The sequence below is a fragment of the Hyperolius riggenbachi genome, chromosome 1 (assembly GCF_040937935.1).
Source record: "Hyperolius riggenbachi isolate aHypRig1 chromosome 1, aHypRig1.pri, whole genome shotgun sequence".
In the NCBI taxonomy this organism is placed as follows: domain Eukaryota; kingdom Metazoa; phylum Chordata; class Amphibia; order Anura; family Hyperoliidae; genus Hyperolius; species Hyperolius riggenbachi.
The window spans coordinates 486,646,700-486,673,599 of NC_090646.1; the positions used below are offsets into that span (position 1 = coordinate 486,646,700).

Consider the following 26,900-nt stretch of genomic DNA (forward strand, 5'->3'; position numbering starts at 1 on the left):
AACTGCCTCTGTTTGCCCTGAATCTGCGCTGAATCTGTCTTTTAGTATTTTTAATCTATTTAATTGCCACAGTTGAGAAGAGCTTCAAGAAATGTTTACACATGCAGGCTTTCTGATGTGAAATTTATCTGAAAACAGGTACCCAAGAGGTTAAAAAACACAGCCTGGGTATTCCGGAAAACCATTTTTGTTCCCTCCTCTCTGCTGCTGCCTGGGAGAGCTGTCCCCATTAGCTTGGCTGTTATCCGCATCCTTATCACATTTTCTAAACAGACGGTATTCTCCATCCCAATTCCAGCTGCTCTAATATTTATGAATTGACATGTAGTGACATGTATTGAGGTAATCACCGCATAAGGCGGTAATTTCCCGCACTGCTCAGGAATGTCAGCTTTTCATGCGGAAACAGCTTTTATGAATTGACATTTTGCTTAGTGGTCAGTAAAGTCATCTGTTTTGAGCATTACCGCATGCGGGAATGCTTTATGAATAGAGCCCTTTGTGTCAGTATGAGGGTGAGCATAACATCTTCCACATTCTTCTATCTTCAGATCTGAAAGTTTGCTGTATTCTATGAACAGTAGAAGCTACTCTCCAGCTTAGTTTTGTACACTATGCCTCTCTGACTCCTTCCTTTCCTTGATTGGGGGAATGTTGCATTCAGAAAGGAGGTGGGGATGCAATGCACTTCCTTCAAAATGATTGGAGTGGGAGGCATGAGGAGATAGTGGTACCAGAGGGAGGCTACCAGGGCCTGTAAAAAAAAAAAAAAGGGCCTGTTTGTTAGAGGATCTAAAAGGGGAGCAGTGTGGGTCATGTGACTGCTGTTTATCCTGACAAGTCAGATATTTACTTTCATGCATATCTTAGGGGGGCATAGTAAGTACACTGGAGAAGGGCTTTATCTGAACTATAGTGCAACATGTCTGCTCATAACAAGACACCATGGGCCTGATCTCAGAGGCGTATCTAGAGGGATGCAGGCATGGCTTGTGCCATGGGCGCCACAGCACCATGGGCGCCATGCATGCCCCTTTGCTGTGCCGCCATGCCTGTCCCCATCACTCAGACCTCAGATCTGATTCATTCTGTTATCTGGGGAGCATGGCTACTTAACTTGTGTATGGAGGGTGCACTTGGCTTAGTCTTAGAAAAGAGGACAGAGAGAGAATAAGAAGAGATACTTCCAAAAAAGCAACTTCAGCAATATCCCGAGCCAAAAAACACAGGCAACCATAACGCATGTATTAGAGAAAGGATGCTGTTTTTATAGAGGAAAAAGGGCTCTGACCGGGAGGAGGGGTGGGCGCGCAATTTCAGTGTTTGCCATAGGCTCTATATTACCCAGATACACCCCTGATACACCCCTGCCTGATCTACTAAGGCTAGGTTCACACCTATGCCAAATGAAAATGTGTACAGTTATGTTCCAGTCCTGTCCGGTAGATTTTCATCAGTTTTCACCTGTTTTGTATCCATGTTAAGCTCGCCAGCCCACTCCAAAATGACCCAGAGCCCCAGGTAACTACAGCTTTTATATGGCCACATACCAGAGCCCTCATTGGGCCACTAGCTTACACTGTACCCCTGAGTCATCAATCACCCTGTACCACACCCACAGTCTGGGCTTGTTCACACTGCAAGAGCTTTTCTAAGCGCTTGTGATTTTAAAAGCTCTTGCTAATGTTATCCTATGTGTATGTTCACACTGGAGCGATGTGATTTTGTAAAAATCCTCCATAGCATTGCATTATTATTATTATTATTATTATTATTTGTATTTATAAAGCACCAACATATTACGCAGCGCTGAACATTAATTTAGGTTACAGACAATATTTAGGGGTGACAAACAGCAATATGACAATACAAGAATACAAGAAAACCAGATCACACAGCACAGTATGAGTACAAGGTAATGCTTAGTCAGTCACTGGAGAGGAGCATGGAGATTAGGCAAGTTAGGTTCACTCAAGTGCATAGCATGGGTTTACAGTAATGGAGGTGCATGATCAGGTAGGACACAAAAGGAGGAGGACCCTGCCCAAAGGCTTACAATCTAGAAGGAGAGGTAGAGACACGAAAGGTAGGGACCAGAGTTCCGTTGTGGATTTAGAGCAATTGTAAGGGGTGGTAGGCCAGAGTGAAAAGGTGAGTTTTGAGGGCCTTCTTGAAGATGTTGAAGGAGGGGGCTGCCCTAATGGGTGGAGGTAGAGAGCTCCAAAGTGTTGGAGCAGCTCTTGAGAAGTCCTGGAGGAGTGCATGGGACTGTGTGATGCGGGGGGCGGTCAGGCGAAATTCATTGGAACGGAGTAAGCGGCTAGGTGTGTACCTCTGAGTAAGATCAGAAATGTAGGTTGGACAGGTTTTGTGGACAGATTTGTAGGTCAGACACAATGGGCTCTATTCATAAAAAATTTGTGGCGAAAAAACTCCTGGAGGGAAAATACCGCAGCGGTATTTTAGGCTTCTGGGTGGCCATTCATAAAAATGTTGGCAGCTACGATGCAAGTGCGGAGATCTCCCGCTGAAGGCTGGCGGTAAGCTGTCGGAAGGCATGCGGAAACACTTACGCCGCACTGCTCTCTCTGGGAGGTCTGTCCCATTCACTTGTATGTAATCCGCAGGCTTCGAGGAAGCGGTATTTCCCGTCCACATACCGCTTCCTCTAATCTTTATGAATGGCCATTTTGTTACTTTTTTTTAGATAAATCTAGAAAAACACTGCAGAAGGTGGAAATTTCTCGCTCTGCTGGGGAATTGTAGATTTTCATGCGGGAACAGCTTTTATGAATGCTTACTTTGCTAAATGGTTGGGAAAGTCCGCTGTTTTGAGCGGAAAACTTGCGGTAACGATTTATGAATAGAGCCCAATATCTTGAATCCGATTCTAGACTGGATAGGAAGCCAGTGGAGAGGTTCACGGAGGGGAGCCGCCCTGGTGAAGCGATGGGAGGAGTGGATAATTCTGGCTGCCGTATTCATGATGGACTGCAGTGGGGCTATTCGGTTCATAGGGAGACCAGACAGAATCCAGGGTGACACCCAGACAGCGGGCTTGAGAGGTAGGGCGAATGGTAGTGTGGTTAACAGTGACATGCACATCTGGGAGGTTCATAAATAGCCGGGGTGGGAAGATCATAAATTCCGTTTCGTCTAGATTTCGTTTCAGGAACCTAGCGGACATCCAGGAGGAGATGGCTGATAGGCAGGAGGAGACCTTGTCCATGGTAGTGGTCATGGCCGGCCTTTGACCTGAGCGACCGGAGCGGTCGCTCAGGGCGCCGGCTTCCAGGGGGGGCGCACGCTTCCCTCCCTCCATAAAAGTGTCTTCCCCTGCACAGCTTCCCTCATTCCCTCTGATTAATGTGCCCTGCTCTGAGCTCCCTTCCCTCCCCTCCCTCCCTCCGATGTAGAAGAGAACGGTACAGGCAGCAGTGGCTCTCACCTTCCATCTCGCAAACACCAGCAGCTTTGCTGCTCAGCTCTTGGGGCATTTTTCTGAATGGTGGCTTTAAGGGTCCTCGCTTGGTGAGGTCATCAAGCAAAGCCCTTACAAATTAATTCAGAAGAATGCCCTGGGAGCTGAGCAAAGAGCTGTTTGCGACATGGACAGTGAGGCTGCAGAGCGGCAAGTTTGGCTATAGCCTCTCTCAGCCAGCGATGGATCTGCACAGCAGGGGGGAGAGAGATCGGAGTGCTGCAGCTGAAAGCTCATCTAGTGGGAGAGGTGATAGTAGAGCTGAGCGCTGTTAAAACTAGTTTACTTTCTGTCTGACTTTGAGCTGTTATCTCTGCAGCATCCCCCTGAGCCCCTCCCCCTCTCTGCTTTCTCACTTCTCACCCTAGTATGATAGTTTATTTAACCCTGCATGTCCCAGCCACACTGAATAAAGACTGGAGCACTAGTGAGAAACTATTCATCTCCTCTGCCTCTACCACTGTATCTTCCCTTCTTTCTGATGTGCCACTTTTTTATTTCTCACATCTATCTCCCTCCCCATTCTCATGCCTCTCTCCCTTCCACACAGTCCTTAGTGTTTTTATTATAAGGTGCCCATACATGGGCAGATCGACTAAGAGACAGATCTCTCTCTGATCGGAGAGAGATCCACCGGCTGCCCATACACCACAGGCGATTCTCTCAGGAATCAGTTTTGTGACGCGGCCTCTCTGTCCACCCAATGTAAATATCCATCATGCCCCCCTCAATCCGTGGCTTGTGCAGTATACTTTACCTGTCGGTGTCTGTTGCTGGCTGTCTCCGCACTACCTTCCAAACACACACCCCACGTAGTTGCCGGCATGTACGTGGGTACATGCGCCAGCAACCAAGTGGGACACGTGTATGAGAATGGACCTTAAAGCCAGGGGCGGCCACCGACAGGTAAAGTATACTACACAGGGCTGCGGGTGAGGGGGGCACATTTTACATTGGGGGGACAGCTCAGGGAGTTTTGCTCCTCATCCTGATATTGCACCCCATTGCTGCCGTGCACCTGATCGAGCATGCCAGCCCTACATCTTGCAGCATGTCCAATTTCATCCCCAAATTGGTTGCACTATTGATCAGGCATGTTCTTGGCAGCACCGATTTATCTATGGCATGTGTGTGTGTGAGTGTGTGTATAATTTGCATATGTGTGTGAGATCTGCATGTGTGTGTGAGATCTGCATGTGTGTGTGAGATCTGCATGTATGTGTGAGATCTGCATGTGTGTGTGTGATCTGCATCTGTGTGTGATGTGTGTGTGTGTGTGATCTGCATGTGTGTGTGAGATCTGCATGTGTGTGTGTGATCTGCATCTGTGTGTGTGTGTGTGTGTGTGTGTGTGTGTGTGTGTGTGTGTGTGTGTGTGTGTGTGTGTTTTCTGCGTGTGTATTTGATCTGCGTGTCTATTTGATCTGCGTGCGTGTGTGTGTGTGATCTGTGCCTGTGTGTGCGTGCGTGCGTGCGTGCGCGTGAAGAGGATGGGGGGGGGGCACCAAAATCTGGTTACGCTCAGGGAGCTGTGAAACTTAAGGCCGGCCCTGGTAGTGGTCAAGATGTCAGGGGTGTGGAGGTAGATTTGGGTGTCATCTGCATACAGATGATAGTTAAAACCCATGGAGGAGATAACCTTGCCAATGGAGGATGTGGATAGGGAGAACAGTAGGGGGCCAAGAACCGAACCTTGGGGGACTCCCACCGAGAGGTGGTTGGGGGTGGACGAGGACTCATTGAAGGAGGTCGTGAAGGACCGGTTGGAGAGGTAGGATGAAAACCAGGTCCGGGCGAGATCGTAAATGCCCATGGACTGGAGGAGTAGGGGATGATCTACTGTGTCAAAAGCTGCTGAAAGGTCAAGGAGGAGGAGAATGGAGTATTTACCTTCAGCTTTATCTAAGGCAAGGTCATTGACCACTTTGGTGAGAGCAGTTTCAGTTGAGTGGGCAGGCCAAAATCCAGATTGCATTGGGTCTAGCAGTGAGTTGGCATTGAGGTACTGGGTCAGGCGTTTGTGAACCAGACGCTCAAGGAGTTTTAAGGCAAAGGCAAGGAGGGAGATAGGGCGGTAGTTGGAGGGCAGCGAGGGGTCGAGGGAGGGTTTCTTGAGCAGGGGCAATACTGTGGCCTGCTTGAAGTCTGAGGGGAAGGTGCCTGTGGATAGGGAGAGGTTAAACAGGGTAATGAGGACTGGGGCCAAATCCGTGAAGTGAGGCTGAAGTAAATCAGAAGGGATGGGGTCAAAGGGGGAGGTAGTGGTATGGGAAGTCTGCAGTAGGTGCTTGACTTCCTCAGTGGTAGTAGGAGTGAAGGAGGTGAGGGGAGGATAGGGTGGAGGAGGAGTTGGTTGGGAGGGGGTGGGAGGTGAAGATTGAAGATTCGATATTTCCTGACGGATGGAGACAATTTTGTTGGTGAAGTGCTAATTACACCAGAGAGGAAATGTGTGCATCAACCAAGTGAACCTGACAAATCTGGCTTTGCAAATTTGGCCTATTGGCTAATCACGAGACATTGCTCATGCAAATATGCATTTGCTTTCGCATGCCTAAATATGCAGGGTCAAAAACCAAAACCGCAAAACAATCGCCCTGCGGGAATCAGTTCATGCTACATTACCACTATCCAGGGGCGCCACGAGGAGGCTTCCCATTGCCCCCATACAACCGGGGGGGGCGCGGGGTTCCTAGGCACTCTTACCGCCTGGAACTCACACAGCGGCACCCCGGAGGGTGAAGTGGGTGGCTAAATATGTGGCAGAGAGGGAGGAAACGGAGGAGGGGGGGGGGGGGTTGTTTAAGCAGGGAGTTGAAAGTGGCAAAAAGACGCCGGGGATTGGAAGATTGTGCTCCGATAAGCTTGGTAAAGTATTCCTGTTTAGCAAGAGCTTTTCAAAATCACCAGCTTAAAAAGCTTTTGCAGTGTGAACAAGCCCTCCATGTTTTACTGTCCAAATGACTTTGAAATTATTCTCAGGTACAGCACTTTTCAGACGCTAAGATGTTTCTCCACAGTAACAGCACCTGCAATGCAAAACACACACAGCCAACGCTAGTGATGTGATGGTCATGTCTAGGAGAACTCTTGGAGAAGCATGTGAGTTTTGTTGATCAGCTGATTGGGAGAAATGCATAGCAACGCAAGTGCAGTGCATTGCTACAGCCTCCTGCATTGAATGTAGCGTGCAAGTAGGGAATCGTCCTATGGGAGGAATATGGAATACTGGTGGCCAAATGGACCTATGAAAATAATGGCTGTCCAGGATTTTCTATTTTACTGCATGGAGGTGATAAAGTTGATCATTGATTGGCCAATCAAAATTGAATGTGTATATGCACCTTTAGTTATCAACCCTGCTTTGGGTTAGAGTTTTACTTTAACCACCCTGGCGTTCTATTTCATGTGGCCATGCGGCCGCGGGTGGCTTTTTTTTTAAAGAAAAGGCTATTTTGTAGTGTAGCCAGCACTAGGCTAGCTACACTCTCCCCCCAAGTCCCCTGACACTGTTTCCCCCCCCCCCCCCTCCGCTCGCCGCCGGCGATATTAACCTGGCCGCGATCCCGCGATGGCCGAGACTTCCGCCATAGCTTCAGGCGTTGCTATGGCGACGATCGGACAGTTCCGATCGCCGCCATAGCGACCCCTATGGAGGCTATGGAGAGGTTGCACTGGCGCGGGCTCCCGGGGGGGGGGGGGGGAGGATTAAGCAAAAAGTGCGGCGATAGGGGGATCAAAGCAGGCCGGAGGCGATCGGAGGGGTGATGTAGCTAGCCAAGTACTAGCTACACGTCCTTCGAAAATTTGGGCCAGAAAGACCCTCCAGGGGCTGAGAAATACACCGTGGCGGTAATGGACCAGCTGAGCTCATCATTACCTCCAAGGTGGTTAAAGGGAATATGGATATTTTCTTTTAAAATAATACCAGTTGCCTGACTCTCCTGCTGATCCTGTGTCTCTCAAGCCCCATTCACACTGCACACGTTGCTGTCCAGATTTCGGCCCCGCGTGCAAGAGGCCGACATGCACGACATCAGACAGCAGGGCCCAGGCATAGGCTGGGCAGGCTGGGGCCTCTGAGCGCAGCCACTAGAGGGTGCATTCTCGTGTGCTCATTTCTGCCCGCCTGCCGGCTTGTGTTTTATTCTCTCCACCCGCACTGTACTAATATCCCCTCTCTCTGTCTCTGCCTCCTATAAAGCGCACATTCCTGCCCTGTAACAGCCAGCTGTCATCAAAGAGATGACAGGCACGGCTGTGTGTATTGGGTTGCTAGGCAACAGCAGGAAGCAGAGTTCTGCAGGAACGGAACTGGTGTCGGCTTCCTGCAGAGTTGCCTGTAGACTTGCTGAAGAATAAGCTGTGGCTGGACTGAATGGGGAGGGACTCCCTGATAGCACAGCACTGAGTGTGAATTCCTGCCCTCAGATGACTGAAAGGGGGAGGGGGACCCAGCTGTTTTTACATGAATGCCTGGAACGAAGCAGGTATCCCCCAATGGAGTTTTGAAAGAGAGAAAGAGAACTCTGTGTATGTGTGTGTGTGTACTCTGCACTGTGTGTGTACTGTGTGTATGTGTGTTTACTCTGCACTGTGTGTGTACTGTGTGTATGTGTGTTTACTCTGCAATGTGTGTGTACTGTGTGTATGTGTGTTTACTCTGTACTGTGTGTATGTGTGTTTACTCTGCACTGTGTGTGTATGTGTGTTTACTCTGCACTGTGTGTGTACTGTGTGTATGTGTGTTTACTCTGCACTGTGTGTGTACTGTGTGTATGTGTGTTTACTCTGCAATGTGTGTGTACTGTGTGTATGTGTGTTTACTCTGCAATGTGTGTGTACTGTGTGTATGTGTGTTTACTCTGTACTGTGTGTATGTGTGTTTACTCTGCACTGTGTGTGTATGTGTGTTTACTCTGCACTGTGTGTGTACTGTGTGTATGTGTGTTTACTCTGCACTGTGTGTGTACTGTGTGTATGTGTGTTTACTCTGTACTGTGTGTATGTGTGTTTACTCTGCACTGTGTGTGTACTGTGTGTATGTGTGTTTACTCTGCACTGTGTGTGTACTGTGTGTATGTGTGTTTACTCTGTACTGTGTGTATGTGTGTTTACTCTGCACTGTGTGTGTACTGTGTGTATGTGTGTTTACTCTGCACTGTGTGTGTACTGTGTGTACTGTGTGTTTACTCTGCACTGTGTGTGTACTGTGTGTATGTGTGTTTACTCTGCACTGTGTGTGTACTGTGTGTATGTGTGTTTACTCTGCACTGTGTGTGTACTGTGTGTATGTGTGTTTACTCTGCACTGTGTGTGTACTGTGTGTATGTGTGTTTACTCTGCACTGTGTGTGTACTGTGTATATGTGTGTTTACTCTGCACTGTGTGTGTATGTGTGTGTACTCTGTTTGTGCTGTGTGTGTTTTGTTAGTGTGTATTCTATTTGTACTGTATGTGTGTGTATTAGTGTGTACTGTGTGTATGCGTGTGTACTCTGCACTGTGTGTGTACTGTGTGTACTCTGCACTGTGTGTGTACTGTGTTTGCACTGTGTGTGTACTGTATGTGTAGTGTGTACTCTGTAGTGTTTGTAGAGAGTGAGAGTGAGTGTGAGTGTGAGTGTGAGTGTGTACTGCGGGGGGGGGGGGGGGGGAGGCGCAGTTTTGAATCTCTGCCTCTGGTGCTGGGGAACCTTGTCCCGGCCCTGCCAGACAGTGCATAGACTGCACTGTCTGATGTTCACACTGCATGCGGTCCGGGAACGCATGCTGCACGCATTTTTTTTTCCCCGAAACGCGTGGCTGACCCATACACTACAGTGAATGGGATCAGCCACGCAATGCATACAAACACGGATGGAGTGCGTTTGTATGCGTTGCGTTCTGAACGCACGCCATCCATGTTTGATGATGTGAACGGGGCCTTACCGTGTCTAATACCTGTAGCCACAGCCCATCAACAACCATGCAGATCAGGTGCTCTCACTGAAAGGACAACTGAAGTGAGAAGTCTATGGAGGCTGCCATTTTTATTTCCTTTTAAAAATACCAGTTACCTGGCAGTCCTGCTGCTCTATTTGGCAGCAGTGCTGTCTGAATCAGACCAGAAACAAGCATGCAGATAAACTTGTCGGATCTGACAATATTATCAAAAACACCTGATCTTCTGCATGCTTGTTCAGGGGCTATGGCTAAAAGTAGAGGATAACCAGGCAACCAGTATTGCTTAAAAGGAAATAAATATGACAGCCTCCAGATCCCTCTCGATTCAGTTGTCCTTTAACCACCCTGGCGTTCTATTAAGATCGCCAGGGCGGCTGCGGGAGGGTTTTTTTTTTTTTATTAAAAAAAAAATCTATTTCATGCAGCCAACTGAAAGTTGGCTGCGTGAAAGCCCACTAGAGGGCGCTCCTGCCGCGTACTTCTGATCAAGTAACAAGAAGGGCCGCGATGAGCGGCCCTCCTTGTTTTGCTTTTCTCGTCGCCATGGCGATGAGCGGAGTGACGTCATGGATGTCAGCCACCTCCGATCCAGCCCTTAGCGCTGGCCGGAACTGATTGGTCCGGCTGCGCAGGGCTCGGGCGGCTGGGGGGACCCTCTTTCGCCGCTGCTCGCGGCGAATCACCACAGAGCGGTGGCGATCAGGTAGCACACACGGCTGGCAAAGTGCCGGCTGCGTGTGCTGCTTTTTATTTGAAGAAAATCGGCCCAGCAGGGCCTGAGCAGCACCCTCCGGCTAAGGAGGTTAAAGGGAACTTTAACTGAGAGGGATATGGATGTTTCCTTTTAAACAAACAATACCAGTTGTTTGGCAGTCTTGCTGATCTCTTTGGCTGCAGTGGTGGCTGAATCACGCACCTGGAACAAGCATGCAGCTAATCCAGTCTGAGTTCAGTTAGAGCACCTGATCTGCATGCTTGTTGAGGGGCTGTGGCTAAAGGTATTAGAGACACAGGATCACCAGGAGAGTCAGGCAACTGGTACTATTTTAAAAGGAAAAATCCATAGCCTTCTCAGTTAGGTTCCCTTTAAATCAGACTGGATTAGCTGCATGCTTATTTCAGGTGTGTGATTCAGCCACTACTGAAGCCAAAGAGATCAGCAGGACTGCCAAGCAACTGGTATTGTTTAAAAGGAAACATCCATATCCCTCTCAGTTAAGGTTCCTTTATGGTTTTGCAAGTGTCCACATTGAAAGTGCTTACATATTGTAGAGATATATGCAAAGCAGCATATTTTGTAACCTTCATGTGCATAAATTCTTATAGAAAATTATTGGTAGATACATTTTTGACAATTGCAATAATAAAGAGAGACACATTCCTGTGGGCAGAGGTGTTTGTGTAGTGCAGGCAGGAAGGTGCTTCCAGGGCTGGTCAGGTCCTGACAGTGCAGTAGGAAATCCAGCTCAGCAAGGCGCGCCTTCCACTGTAAGCACTCGGATGCAGGTGCAGCTGTCACACTATTTTCCAGGAAGTGAAGGGCTGGCAGAAAAGTGATCCAGGTGAGAAGCAGGAAGGTAAGAATCGCCGACTTCGTGAAAGCTAAATGTAGACATACACAGGGCTAAGGCAGGTGAACCCAGCTAGCAGAAAAGCAGCAACAAATATCAGAGACCACAACTTTTACCTGTGCAGAGGTATTGCTGCAGTCCTGTTGATCGGTGTATGCTGTCTATAGAACCCTGAGGACATGTGTTCATAGTGTCTGCTTACCTTCACAGGATGGGCCCTCCTCTGAGGCTGCATGAACTCATTCGGGCAATCCGCAGTGTTAAAACACAAAATGAAGAGAGAGAGGTGATCCAGAAGGAGTGTGCAGACATCCGCTCTGCCTTTCGGGATGAGGACTCGGTGTACCGCGGCCGGAGTGTAGCCAAGCTGCTCTATGTGCATATGCTGGGCTATCCTGCTCACTTTGGACAGGTAAGAAGCTGTCACCTGAAGCAACAAGCGATTTGCAATTCTCCAAAAATACGATTGCTGCTGCATGTGTAATGTATTTCAATAGCATATTTTCTTTTGTTCATATGTGATTTTCTGCATTTAAAATTCAGGTAGCATGTATTTTTTGTGCGATGTGCAATTTGTGTTTTGTGTCAATAAAAATCGCATATTGCATGAAAAAATACATGGGGGGGGTGTTAAGATTTTGTACTGTGCATGTTGCATTACCATAGCAATGGTGCAAAAAAGTCACATTGCAAGTTAGCAATGTAGTTTGACTGTACAGTGAAGCATATAGTACAATTAAAGTATGCTTTACTGCCACTCCAAATGCACGTTACCAGGTAAATGCACAGCTTGTTGTGCATTATTCTATCAGAACTCACCGCCCTCAATGTGAAAGCCCCATAGGTATATCACTGCATCGTGATGCAAAATTAGGGCAGCACTGTGGTGTAGTGGTTAGCGCTCTCGCCTTGCAGCACTGGGTCCCTGGTTTAAATCCCAGCCAGGTCAACATCTGCAAGGAGTTTGTATGTTCCCCCCCCGTGTCTGCGTGGGTTTCCTGCAGGCACTCTGGTTTCCTCCCACATCTCAAAAACCTACAGATAATTTATTTGGCCTCCTCCTAAATTGACCCTGCAATATGATACATGCACTACATAATACATACATAGACATGAATATGGTAAGGACTAGATTGTGAGCCCCTCTGAGGGAGAGTTGGTGATAAGACAATATACTCTGAACAGCGCTGCGTAATATGTCGGCGCTATAGAACTATAGAAATATTTAAATAAATCAATTAGGATATTGACTGTTGCAACAGACACAGTGTAAAAGGAAAAATGCAAATGAGCTTCATTGGGTATGCTTGGAGAAGTCGTGAAACAAAGTAACATTCACATACAAAACATGTACACACAAAAATTGCAAAAAAAAAAAAAAATTCAATAAATATAGTTTAAAAACTATCCGACAAGGTGTGAGGCCTGGTGCACACCAAAAACCGCTAGCAGATCCGCAAAATGCTAGCAGATTTTGAAACGCTTTTTCTACTTTTTCTGTAGTGTTTCAGCTAGCGTTTTGCGGTTTTGTCTAGCGGTTTTGGTGTAGTAGATTTCCTGTATTGTTACAGTAAAGCTGTTACTGAACAGCTACTGTAACAAAAAACGCCTGGCAAACCGATCTGAAGTGCCGTTTTTCAGAGCGGTTTGCGTTTTTCCTATACTTAACATTGAGGCAGAAACGCATCCACAATCCAAAAAATGCCTCACCCAGGCATTTTTTTCGTTTCTGCAAAATGCCTCCCGCTCTGGTGTGCACCACCCCATTGAGATACATTGACCAAGCAGATCCGCAGCCGCAAGCGGATCTGAAAACGCCCAAAAAGCCTCTCGGTGTGCACCAGCCCTGAATTCAGATTCTTGCATGTGGGAAGTTGCATGCAGAAAAACCACAAAAAACAGAGTGACCAGCCCCGTGAGAGAGAAAGAGGCCTTGCGATGCCAGAAATACCAGCTTTTAGAAATGAGCTTGAATTGTGAGTCGTTGCTCTGCAGGAACAGGAATTACTTGGGCTAATAAGCAATGACCTTCCAGGTTATAAATGAATCAAGCTATCAGGCAATTAATTATTAGGTTCTGATCAGTCCTGTTTAAAGTTCCTGTTCAGACCACATGAATTCTGCCTGACACAGAGCAAAAAGTAATTGGAAATCAGACATCTCTTCCAAGTTTGTCTAGTGCTGCCTCAGCTCAGGGATTTGTTACAAGAATAGCTGCTAGTTTAACTAAGGCCTGGTACACACTTTCAATTATGATTGGACAATCACTGACTAATTTTACCAACTCCATGTAATTCGAAGGTTACCTAAACAATATCATAGTTTTCAATATCTGTTGATCCTCGTACTACGTGGAGGTGGTAAAATTGGTCAGTGATTGACCAATTATATTTAAAGCTAATGAGAATCCATGTGTTACTAAAAAAAAAGTCAGATACTCACCTAAGGAGAGGGAAGGCTCGGGTCCTAATAAGCCTTCCATCTTCTCTCCGGGTGCCCTCGGTGCTGCGCTGGCTCCCCTGTTCAATTCCCCCGCCGCGGGGACTTCGGAAGTTTTCGGGAGCCGAGTCCTCCCAAAGACAGGCGGCTCCATACTGCGCATGCGCGAGTGCGTCATAGAGGGCGCTCGCGCGTGCGCAGTGTAGAGCGTCCCTTCGTCGGGGAATCAGTATGGGTTCCCATTAGGTTTAAGGGCTCGTTCACACTATGAGCGTTTGTGGGTTTTTTTGAACGCTGGCAATTTTAGACATTACCCAAAAGCGCTTGTGCAATTATTCCCTATGACAGTGTTCACATGTGCGCGTTTCGATTTTACTAAAATTGCAAACGCGCTACATGTACCATTTTCTGAGCGCTTTGGCTCAATGGAAGGTATAGGGAAATTGTAAAGCTCTTGAAAAAGCGCTTTGCATAGCGATTTCCCGAGCGCTTCTATGATTGAATACATTGGGCTCTATTCTCAATGATTTTCCGCATGCGGAAATGCACTTGCGGTAAATTCCCGACTGAAAAAAAACATCTTGACATTCACAAATGTTTACGCATGAAACTTTACCGCATGCGTAAAATTTTACACATTAATTACCCGCATGCGTAATAAATGCGGTAAAAGTCCGCAAAAGTCGGTAGTTTCCGCAAAAAATCTAAATTTACAAAAAAAGAGGCGCCTTATTTCTTACTTAACTACCGAATTTTTATCACCTACTAGTACTTGGTGATATATTTCACTTCCCATTGACTTAAATGGAGTCTGGAGCCTTGAGTGCTGTGTTTGCTGGACTTTAATATATTTTTTTTTCTGGACAAGTTTCTTTATACAACTTTTTTTCCGCATGTTTACTATGTAATTATGCATGTTTCCCAAATTTTCTTACGCATTGTTCCCGCATGTGGGAAACATGCGGAACATTTTTGGTGAATGTGGAAAAAATGCGGAATTTATTACATGCGGTAAAAAATGTCTTACCGCATGTGTGATTGAGAATAGAGCCCAATGTATTTATTCAGGAAGTGGAAAAAAAAAACATCGCTGAGCAAAAGCGCTTAGAAAATGGCTTTTCTAAGAGCAAATCGCAGGGAAAAGCTCATAAAAAATCACAGCATAAATCGATCAACGCTTGCGATAGCGCTGGCAATTTATAATGTGAACAAGGCCTAAGGGCTATGTGTAGTAAAAGCTCTTGCTAATGTTATCCTATGTGTGTATTCTCGCTGGAGCAATGTGATTTTGTAAAAATCCTGCTGGATCGCGCAGGAGCTCTGTAAAGTATTTAGCCACATTTAGCAGACATTTGAAAGCGCTGTTCAGTAAACTACTTACCAGACCATTTTTGCCAGCTTCTGCCCTCCACCCCTGCATAAGAGGTCATACGTGCTTCTTTCTATCCAATTAGAGAAGCATCTGTGACCTCTTGGCGGTAGCGGCGGGGGTGCGTGTATCTACGCTCCTGGTGGGGAAAGGATGTTCAAAGGAGCGTAGATACACGTACCATGGTGGTAAAGTGGTTAAAACTTTTTATAGATATAGGATATATATATATATATATATATATATATATATATATATATATATATATATATATATATATATATATATATATATATATATATATATATATATATATATTTGACTTATATCAGATATAGGAGTGAGTGAATAATTAATCAAGCTGTAGGTTAACTGATCATTCACTCCAGAATATAATGAGAGTAAAGGTCCAGATCCGTCACCAGTAACTTACACTTACTTACACTTCAAAGTTACATTGAATTAAAAGGACTATCCCTTGTTGCAGTGTTGGCATACCAGCGAAAGCCTGAGCGATGCTCCCTATTACTGGGCGATGGGGAGCGAGGTTTTACCCTGTGGTGCTGTCCATCAGCACCACGGCCCCACTCCCCACACATGCGCACACCCGCCAAACATCCGCCGCCATCTTGCGCCGCTGCATCTGGGGGTCTCCAATAAGGAGACCCCCAGAGCTCCCCACCGGCCGCCGCTAGTCTGTGCAACCCCCCACGTAGCTGCAAAGTTACTTGGAAGCAATTTCACTCCCTCCTTATTAAAGGAGACCCCCAGATGCAGCAGCGATGACGTGCGTTGGCATGTTAAGACCTGGTTTTTGCAGGTCTAAGCTAACGCTCATGTCTGCCGGGAAGGCATGCAAAGTGTAATCGGATAGGGTGTAAGAAACTTGCTGGGTGATATCGCCCAAGCGAGTTTTTTTTTTTTTTTTTTTAACACCCTGCCTAGGGCTAAATGCAATTGGATCAGGCGACTTTATTGTCGCCTGATTATCGGACTCACCAGCGTTTAACGCTGGCGAGTCTGACTATTGTATCAGGCCCATTAGCTCTTGCTGGTTTCCAAAGTTGAAGGGCAATTCCCCAGGTAACCAGTGATTGAGCTGATCAACTTAACCATCCATCAGAGGCTGTTTCCTACTATAACTCAGTGCTTAGATATGTACCAGTTTGTTATAATGTTCAATTACTCCTTTATACTGCACATCGCATAATGTATAATATATGCATATAGTAAAGTTGTTTATTGTATGTTCGCAAAACTTCAATAAAAAAAAGCTGCATATATACTAGAGATTTATGTTGCCAAGCAGAGATCGGAACACAATCCCTTGGGTAACAGTGTGGGGCTGAAGCTGTGCAAACAAGTCGCTAGCCAGCAGGCTATCGACAAGCTCTGTCACTATTGATGATGACAGATGGACAATGTGTGGCATATGATGCACGGGGCAGAGCGAGTGTGGGAACAATGGAGTCAGGCTGGTTTCGAGTGAGTTGGTACAGCATGCTGGATCTCTGCCCAATGTATCCGGCCCATCATACACACACTAGATTCTTGCTTGAGGTGGTTTTTAGCAAGCTCCTGGTCCAAGTGTAATCTAGTGCGTGTACGAACCTTAAAGTGAATGGGAACCGCATTTAAAAAAAATGAAATAGATACTTACCCAAGGAGAGGGAAGGCTCTGGGTCGTATATAGCCTTCCCGCTCCTCTCCTGGTCCCCTCATTCCGGTAGCAGTATTTGAGCTGACTCGCCCGGTAGCAGTATTTGACTAAATTAGTCAAATACTGCTTTACCCGGCCAAAGGAGGCTTCAGAAGTCTTCAGGGAGCCCGAGTGCTGCTGTAGAAGGGCGGCCCTGTACTGCACCTGCGCAAGCATGCTCTCTTACACGCTTACGCCTGTGCAGTATGGAGCCGCACGTCTTTGGGAGGACACGGCTCCCGAAGACTTCCGAATACCCTTTAGGCGGGGGATTGAAACGGGGTGGAGACAGCATAGGATAGAGAGCACCGAGAGAGGAGATGGAAGGCTCTATACAACCCAGAGCCTTCCCTCTCCTTAGGTAAGTATTTGCTTCATTTTTTTTTAAATTCGGTTCCCATTCACTTTAAAGGGCATACCGTAGATTCAGTTCATAGTAAAACTTGTCAATCATTGGCCAAGTGTTTGCACCTTTAGACGTTTGTGATCTGCAATGATTGTGATTGTTTTGGGGTAAATATGTAGCGTTTATAGAGGTATCTGTTGACATCCGCAAACTCGTCATTGGTGATCATATGTTCTGGAAGACCATTCCCAATTACCATTATTATCCACTGTCACTCCTGTCCATCTTTCCCTCTCCATAGAGCAGAGCAGCATGCTTGTACCGGGACCTGTCGCCCAAAACAATCAGGAACAATCATTTCAAACAACAATAATCACAATTATGTACAGAGTCTCTGAGTGATATTTGACGTTCTTAAAAATGTGGCAGGTTAACCAGCATTCCAAAATGTAATCTGTACTGATTCTTTCTCTGGTGTCAGATGGAGTGCCTGAAACTGATAGCATCCCAGAAATTTACTGACAAACGCACTGGGTACCTCGGTGCTATGATGTTGTTGGACGAAAGACAAGATGCTCATCTGTTGATCACTAACAGCATGAAAAGGTAAGATGTCCATCATACACAAGACATTACTTTTCCGAAAATTTGCCAAATTAAAACCAAAGGTCCCATTGGTTTGAAACAAAATACTAAGTCAATAATAATGAGCAGTCAATATCTTTGGTAACCTCAAGGTTACTGATAAAAACCTGTCCTGTAAAGGAACATCTGGCTTTTTCAAGTCTACATTTAAATGGCAGCTGCTGGACAAATGACCATCATACAGAGCAATCTTTGGAAATGCTACTGTCCTGACAGTGCATGCATGAGATGCAGAGCTAGCCCTTAACTTGATCATATGATGGGCTGGTTGACTTGGAAGAACAATTCTCTCAGCTGATGGGAAGGGGGGGGGGGGGGGGGGCTGGGGAAGGGAGTTGGGCCTCTGTAGACTGTACACATGCTAGTTCCTACTTTCACCTGGTGTGCACAGAGTTATGTTATGAACGATAAAGTGTAGGGTCTAATCAACATCCCTGTAAACACAATAGAGCCAAGTTCAGCAGGAAGCTAAGGAAGGCACTGCAGTGGCCCTGACTGATATACATGGAGGTTTCTGTATAGGAAGATCTATGTAAGTGATGAAAATCACAAAGCAGTATTTTGATTCCAAAATTCAATATCACATTTTATTGTATCCCAAAAAAATGTTTTCAAAAATTAAAAACTTTTGTATTTGTCAGTAAAATTTCTTCATAGTATAAATGTTGAAGATCATTCAATTTTGACAGATAGTAGACACTATGGGCTTGATTCACAAAGCGATGCTAACTGTTAGCATGCTTGTGAAAAGCTCCTCTTCACGCCTAAACCGAGTTTAGGCGTGTAAAAGTGAACTCGTGCGCGAAACGTCGCATCTCGGAGCGACGAAAATGGCGCACCCGATGCGCCTATAAGGTCGCATAAGGTGCGACCTTAACGCTGCATGGTGCGCCGTTTTGTCGCACCATGCGACGTTAAGGTCGCACCCCATGCGCCCTTAAAGTTTTGCGCACGAGTACATTTTAAAAACGGTGCTAACCTAGCTAGCACCCTACTTTACATGCCCAAAGTCTTTAGGCGTGCTAAGTAGATTAGCACCGCTTTGTAAATCGAGGCCTATGTGCTTTGTTTGATGCCAACCTGTTTCGGGTTGATAACCCTTCATGCAGGCACACTGTGTTTGCAGCCGATCCTTTCCTTGCCAACAACCAGTAAGGTGCCGGGTTGTATCTGTTTGGAACAGATGCCCCAATATATTCTCCTAGATTATGTATGTTGTGTTGTAAAGATATACTTTTTGCTTAGCAAAGGCCTGATGAAGGGTTATCAACCTGAAACGGACTAGTGTTGTTGCCTGAAATGTACTGCTTCATCAAACAAAGCCCACAGTGTTTACACTCTGTCAAAATAGAATGATCTTCTACATTTATGCTATGAAGAACTTTTATTGACAAATACAAAAGTTTTTTTTTTTTTTTTTTTTTACCTTTTTGAAAATATGTTTTGGGATACAATAGAGTATGATATTGAATGTTGGAATCAAAATACTGCTTTGTGGTTTCATCACTTACATAGATCCTCCTATGCAGAAACCTGATATCACTTTGAGCGTGGTGGTGTGCTCAATTGTGGATCTCTTTTTATATTTGCTTTGTACTGAGAGTCTCCTTTTTTGACTCGCTCTCAATAATATTGAAATGATCTACATGGAGAACAGAGTAACCAAGCAGCTCGGGGTGACCTAAAACAACAAGAAATATATAGGGGACTAAAAGCGCTGCGTAATATGTTAGCGCTTTATAAATAAAATAAAATAAATAAAAAGAGACCGAAATGCCCTCCAACTAAAGAGCAATGCTTAGTATGGTTTGCCTTCTTAAATCAGAAGGCTTTTGCGATAATTCAGCTTTAAGTGAACATCTGTGGTTACCCACAATTCAGCGCTACTGAATATGCAAATTATCTCTTTACGCCCCTGAAGCCACGCTTACATCTAGAACCGCTGGTGTATAGCAAGCCTATAGTTTTACATTTTACAGAGCCACACCAACCACTCATGCAGACCAGGGGCAAACCCAGTATTTTCAAGGGGGGGGATTCCTGAAAGGTCTCTCTCAGCTACACACAACAGTATAAGAATATGGTAGGACATCATACTGGGTATGCACAATGCAATTTCCCATCCGACTGACCGACCGACAAAGGGATTGATCAGGGGCAGTTTGGATACAGATAATAATGAGGACAGTCGACATTGGTAATGAAGGGAAAAGTTAAGCATTCACACAGAAGGGCACAGGACTGTGCTCATACCTGGCTCTGTTAAGTTCCCCAGAGCTGCTCCATGCTCTGTACACCCACTGCTGCTCCATGCTCTGTACACACACTGCTGCTACATCCAAAGTCAAGCAGGGAAAGAAAGGGGGCAGTGCTGTGAGCTGCAGAAGGCCTGCAGATATTCTGGTGCCTGTCCCCATATATGGCAATGGCCCTGGTCTGAGGGGGAATTCTGGGCAGCTGTAATCCCCCCCCTGCATTTGCCTATGCAGACAGCATATAGGATTGGTGTTGCTCTGTAAAATTTAAAGCTATAGCCTTGCTATACACCAGCGGTTCTGGTTGTAAGTCTGGCTTTAGGAGCGTAAAGAGATAATTTGCATATTTAGTAGAGGTGCATTGTGGGTAACCACAGATGCTCACTTAAAGCTAAATTATCATGAATACCTTCTAATATACATGAAGAGAAGTGTTTTACATATTTCTTATAATTCTGGAAGCTAACTGCTTCCCTGGGTTAGCCCAAACCTTACTGTTACATGTTTTCAGCACCTAAAGGGCCTTCTGAACATGTCATCTTGAAAGCTATAGCTGTTTGCTAGAGTAACCTTTAGAGGAGCTATGTATGTGTAACTGAAATTTGCTGTAGCAACTATTTGGACTTTATTGGACACCTTAAGTGAGAGGAATATTTAGGATGCCATATTTACTTCCATTTAAAGCAAATCTGAAGCAAAAAAAATATGCTGGGGTGCAAATTATTTTTCTATTTGTATTTGCAAGGACTGTGGGCTTTAATAATTCTTTTTTCCATCCAGGGACTTGGAGCACAGCTCCTCTGTGGTGCAAGGCCTGGCACTGTGCACACTGGCCTGCATGGGATCTACAGAGATGTGTCGGGATCTGGCTGGAGAAGTGGAGCATCTTCTGAAAACATCAAATTCCCATGTCAAGAAAAAGGTGCCACATGAGAAAGTGCTAGAGTTCAGAGGAGTTAATGTTGGATTTACCAAGTCCATGTACCAAAAGAGAGTCAAAGGGGAGCACAAGGAAGAGTTAGAAAGGGCCACATACATACTATGGAATGATGCCTAGTTCTTATCATTCCCCACTGATGACCAATAACCTCATAAGTTCTCTTTTTACAAATTTTATATTCCTTTTCTTTCTTTTACTCATGTTCATCCTTTACTTCTATCCCAGCTTGTCCTTTGCTCACAACCAGTTCACATCCACAGGCTGTACTCTGTGCTGTGCACATCATCAGGAAGGTCCCCGAGTTGGTGGAGATGTTCATCCCAGCCGCTGAGGAGCTTTTGGCAGAGAAGAGGCATGGTAAGTCTGGTAGACACTAGTTGGGAGTTATCTGATAGAATGACGGTGTGTAGGAGAGCAGGGAATTATTATTATTATTATTATTATTTATTGTATTTATAAAGCGCCAACATATTATGCAGCGCTGGACAATAAATATATACAATGATACAAGGATGACATACATAGGGTTATACACATAGAACAAAGTTATACATACAAATTGTACAAAATACATGATCATGCAATATGGGTTGGTTAGGTAGGCCCAGTAATACAAGTACAGGCTGTCATAGGACAGGAGCACATGATCCTGTAGCTTACACTAGGGAATGGAGGACCCTGCCAGAGGCTTACAATCTAAAGGGAGGGGTGGAAACACTAGGGGGGGCTGTTAAATATTCCTTAGAGAGTTACTGTGTGGTAGGAGGTGGGTAGGCCATCATAAAGAGGTGGGTTTTGAGGGCTTGCTTGAATGTGTTGAAAGAGGGAGCAAGTCTGATGGGTGGTGGAAGGGCATTCCAGAGGGTGGGGACAGCTCTTGAGAAATCCTGCAGGCGGGCATGGGAGTGTGAAATGCGCGGGGTGGTGAGGCGAAGGTCGTTGGAGGAATGGAGGGGGCGACCTGGTGTATACTTGTGAACAAGCTCCGAGATGTAGGTAGGGCATGTTTTGTGCACAGATTTATACGCCAGGCATAGAATCTTGAAACTTATCCTGAGACGGATAGGGAGCCAGTGCAGGGATTCACAAAGGGGAGATGTGGATGCAGAGCGGTGTGAATAATGGATGAGTCTTGCAGCCGCGTTCATCACTGATTGAAGGGGGGCAGTGCGTTTCAGGGGGAGGCCAGAAAGGAGTGAGTTACAGTAATCAAGGTGGGAGATGATGAAGGCATGGATGAGCAGTTTGGTCGTGTCCGGGGTTAAGAATGGGCGGATCTTGGAGATATTACGGAGGTGGAAATTGCAGGCTCTTGTGATGTTTTGGATGTGTGGGATGAAGGAGAGGGCAGAGTCCAAGGTGACACCCAGGCAGCGGGCCTGGGAGGTAGGGAGAATGGTTGTGTTGTCGATTGTGAGGTGGAAACCTGGGATGGGTGCAGCAGCATGGGGTGGAAAGATCAGGAGCTCAGTTTTGTCTAGGTTAAGCTTTAGGAACCTAGCTGACATCCAGGAGGAAATTGCTGAGAGACACGAGGAGACCTTGTTTATGGTGGTGGCTGAGAGATCGGGGGTATGGAGGTAAATCTGAGTGTCCGCTGCATAAAGGTGGTAATTGAAGCCCAGGGAGGAGATAAGCTTGCCAATTGAGGAAGTGTATATGGAGAAAAGAAGGGGGCCTAGAACAGAGCCCTGGGGGACCCCAACTGAAAGGGGGGCAGGAGTTGAGGAGGAGCCATTGAAGGAAGTGGTGAAGGAGCGATTGGATAGGTAGGAGGAGATCCAGGCCAAGGCAAGCCCATGGATGCCCATGGACTGTAGTGATTGGAGGAGGAGGGAGTGGTCAACAGTGTCAAATGCTGCAGAGAGGTCAAGGAGGAGCAGGATGGAATAACTGCCTTTGGCCTTGGCAAGGGTAAGGTCGTTGACCACCTTGGCGAGGGCTGTTTCAGTTGAGTGCGCAGGTCGGAATCCAGACTGTAGGGGGTCAAGTAGGGTATTGGTGTTGATGTATTGGGTAATGCGCTGGTGGACTAGGCGTTCGAGGAGTTTAGAAGCATAGGGAAGGAGGGAGATTGGGCGGTAGTTTGAGGGTAGGGATGGGTCGAGTGAGGGTTTTTTCAGCAGGGGAAGCACAGTGGCCTGTTTGAATGCTTTGGGGAAGATGCCTGTGGAAAGGGAGAGATTGAACAAGGAGGTGAGGACTGGGGCCAGGTCAGGGAAGTGGGGACGAAGAGGATTCGCGGGTACCGGATCACAGGGAGAGGATGTGGGGGGGGGAAGCCACTAGCAGCAGGCTGACTTCATCAATGGTGGCAGGAGCAAAAGAGGTGAGGGGTGGATGAGACAAGGGAGCCGCTGGGAGGGAAGGCAAGGGGACAACCTGAGACGCTTTGGTAAGGGAGGGATGGAGGAGGGAAATTTCATTGCGTATTGTTGCAATTTTAGTGGTGAAGTGGTTGGCAAGGTCATTGGCTGAGAGGGAGGAGCTGGGAGGGGAAGGAGTGGGGTTGAGGAGGGAATTGAAGGTAGCAAAAAGCTGTCGAGGGTTGGAAGCTTGGGTTACAATCAGTGCTGCAAAGTACCTTTGTTTAGCCTCAGAGAGGGCAGTGTGGAAGAGTAACAGTTTGGCCTTGTAATCTAGGAAGTCAGCATTGAGATGTGATTTCCTCCATTTCCGTTCGGCTGCTCGAGTTTCTTTCCTGAGGTTACGTGTGTGGGTGTTGTGCCAGGGTTGGGGGGCTTGATAGGGCGGAAGATTGAGGGGGCAGCTTGATCTAAAGCAGATGAGAGGGCAAGGTTATATTGTGCAGCCGCTTCATTGGGGCATGTTAGGGTGGGTAGGTGGGAGGAGAGGGAGAGAAGGGAACTTGCTAGGACATTTGGGCTGAGATTACGTAGGTCTCTCTGCCATCGACCAGGCTGAGGGGTGGGGAGAGAAGTTGTTGGTGGGGAGATAGTGAAGGTGAGGAGGTGATGGTCAGAGAGAGGGAAAGGTGTGATGTCCAGGTTGCTGAGGGAGGTGGACTTTGAGAATATGAGGTCAAGAGTATGACCAGCGCGGTGGGTGGTGGAATTTGTGTGCTGAGAGAGACCAAGGGATTTGGTGAGGGAGAGTAGCTGCTTGGCAGCAGTGGAGATAGGCTCATCGATAGGTAAGTTGAAATCCCCGAGTATGATGGTGGGGATTGAATGGAATGGACTATGCATAGTTGATGAATACTGAGTGGATAAGGTAATTGAAAAACTACCCTATATGGGCTAATTGACTGTATGTGTTTTGCAGGTGTACTATATGGAGCTGTTCTCCTGGTCACAGAGATCTGTCAGAGGCAGCCTGAGGCCTGTAAACGCTTCCGCAAGGTACATGTTTTACCAGCAATAATGCTGCTTTATTTATAATATTATACGATAACCAGGGGCGTAACTCAAATGCATGGGTAGCATGGGCCCTTCAGCTCCGTTCCTCCCACAAGTGCAGCCAGCCAATTAAAAAAATATTAATAAATACCACACACACACACACACACACCCGCTTCCTCCTCCATCCATGATGCAAAGTAGCGGAGGGAGGAGGGTGTAAAGCCTAGCACACACAAAGTAATTTTCCATCAGATCTGATAGGAAGTTGCATCGTGTGTAGACATCCAAACTGCCCCCGATTAATAATGCGATTGATTTCCGTTCCCGTAATTTCTGGTCCGAAATAATTGGATCGATCCGTCAATCTGATGGAAAATTTCATTGTGTGAATAGGCATAATATTTCCATGTTTCACAGCCACATACTCTGTGCTGCCATCCTCCCACTCCTGTTCATGTGACTCGCATCAGTCATGTGATCAGGATCCGGCAAATGGCAGCAGAGAGTGTACGGCTGCGATGCATGGAGAAGACCCACAGTGCTGGAGCAGGTAAAATATTACACTGCTCCCTGCACTACTCTACATGCAGGTAGGGAGAAGAAGTGGGTCCCCAAAGTCCCTGCAGTCAGGTGGGCTATTGATATGCCCTTTATTAAAACTGCTAAATAAAGATAAACAATTATGAAGTTAAACATGCCATTTTGGAATTGAATAAACATGGCTGTACCACTGTTAACTATATATTGATAATACAATCTTCAAACACAAATAACTAAAAATACATCGTGTTTTATTCTGTTACTATCCCAAAGCCATTTGAATACATTTGCCTGAAAATCAGTATGATGTTCCATTATGCAGCCAGTGCAGTGGTACAGGCATCCTATATGGAGCATGAATAATGACATCCATGAACCACAAGAGACTGATGCTGGGGATGTTAGCAATCAGATGGAGTAGAAGCTTTCATACATCATTCTGCTGATTTCTTCTGATAAATGAGAACTGAATAAAGATAACCTCTATTTCTGTGCTGCTCTTCCCCCACCTATTGAGAAGGAGAGGCTGTGAGTATGTAGAAGAATATAGGAAAATTGATTTCACACAGTTTACAATGCTAAAGGCTGTTGGACTTTTTCGTATGAAATGGTGGCATAATTTGCCTTACAGCTTCAACAACCTCCATCATTTGTCAACAGCATGGCCTCTTCTGGATCTTAGCTGTGGTATACTCAAAAGGTATCCTGGTTTTCACAGCTCTGTGTGGGTAATGACAAGAGATCAAGTGACATGCATTGGGTAGTGAATATGTATGTGGTGTACAGAGAAGCTCGCTCATCTCTTAGTTAATGAGAATTCTTAAGCTGGCCATACAGTTAGTAATTCAATAAAGTTAATGCAATTAGTAATATAGCAGAGTAATATTTTACAGGGAGTGCAGAATTATTAGGCAAGTGGTATTTTTGAGGAATAATTTTATTATTGAACAACCATGTTCTCAATGAACCCAAAAAACTCATTAATATCAAAGCTGAATATTTTTGAAAGTAGTTTTTAGTTTGTTTTTAGCTTTAGCTATTTTAGGGGGATATCTGTGTGTGCAGGTGACTATTACTGTGCATAATTATTAGGCAACTTAACAAAAAACAAATATATACCCATTTTTACCAGTGAAACCAATATAACATCTCAACATTCACAAATACACATTTCTGACATTCAAAAACAAAACAAAAACAAATCCGTGACCAATATAGCCACCTTTCTTTGCAAGGACACTCAAAAGCCTGCCATCCATGGATTCTGTCAGTGTTTTGATCTGTTCACCATCAACATTGCGTGCAGCAGCAACCACAGCCTCCCAGACACTGTTCAGAGAGGTGTACTGTTTTCCCTCCTTGTAAATCTCACATTTTATGATGGACCACAGGTTCTCAATGGGGTTCAGATCAGGTGAACAAGGAGGCCATGTCATTAGTTTTTCTTCTTTTATACCCTTTCTTGCCAGCCACGCTGTGGAGTACTTGGACGCGTGTGATGGAGCATTGTCTTGCATGAAAATCATGTTTTTCTTGAAGGATTCAGACTTCTTCCTGTACCACTGCTTGAAGAAGGTGTCTTCCAGAAACTGGCAGTAGGACTGGGAGTTGAGCTTGACTCCATCCTCAACCCAAAAAGGCCCCACAAGCTCATCTTTGATGATACCAGCCCAAACCAGTACTCCACCTCCACCTTGCTGGCGTCTGAGTCAGACTGGAGCTCTCTGCCCTTTACCAATCCAGCCACGGGCCCATCCATCTCGCCCATCAAGACTCACTCTCATTTCATCAGTCCATAAAACCTTAGAAAAATCAGTCTTGAGATATCTCTTGGCCCAGTCTTGACGTTTCAGCTTGTGTGTCTTGTTCAGTGGTGGTCGTCTTTCAGCCTTTCTTACCTTGGCCATGTCTCTGAGCACGGCCGTTTCTAGGGCCGTGTGACCCGTGCGGGCGCCCTGAGCGCTATTGGCAAGGGGGGCGCTGTAATGGAGGGGGGAGCCAGCCGCGCGGAGGGCAGCCCGACCTCTCCCTCCCTTCCTCTCCGGGGCCGCACTCCGTGCTCCCCCCCCCCCCCCCTCCGAGGCAGCGTAATTGTATCAGGAAGCGCCAGTCACAACTTACCTCCCTGCGTTCCATTCGCCGCTCACTAGCCACTGATCTTCTCTCCGCATACACGCTGATGCACACGCTGCTTCCTGTTTAGCCGGAAGCAGCGTATGTATCAGCGTCTATACAGAGAGGAGTCCAACATCTAGTGAGCGGCGAGTGGAACGCAGGGATGTAAGTTGTGACTAGCGCTTCCTGATAC

The 26,900-nt window shown here is 46.2% G+C and overlaps 1 protein-coding gene across 6 annotated transcripts in view; it reads left to right on the forward strand.

The window, feature by feature from the left end:
• AP1G2 (adaptor related protein complex 1 subunit gamma 2) overlaps nucleotides 1-26,900 on the forward strand; it is a 102,393-nt gene that overhangs the window by 17,033 nt on the left and 58,460 nt on the right. For 2 of the 6 annotated variants that reach the window (XM_068242146.1, XM_068242169.1), the window contains exons 1-6: nucleotides 7,767-7,971; nucleotides 11,208-11,409; nucleotides 17,332-17,456; nucleotides 20,531-20,672; nucleotides 20,951-21,047; nucleotides 23,976-24,052. In XM_068242146.1, coding sequence (XP_068098247.1) covers nucleotides 7,913-7,971; nucleotides 11,208-11,409; nucleotides 17,332-17,456; nucleotides 20,531-20,672; nucleotides 20,951-21,047; nucleotides 23,976-24,052 — 702 coding nt within the window. In that variant the 5' untranslated portion in view covers nucleotides 7,767-7,912. The other 4 variants (XM_068242151.1, XM_068242160.1, XM_068242155.1 and 1 more) reach the window with 4 other exon arrangements.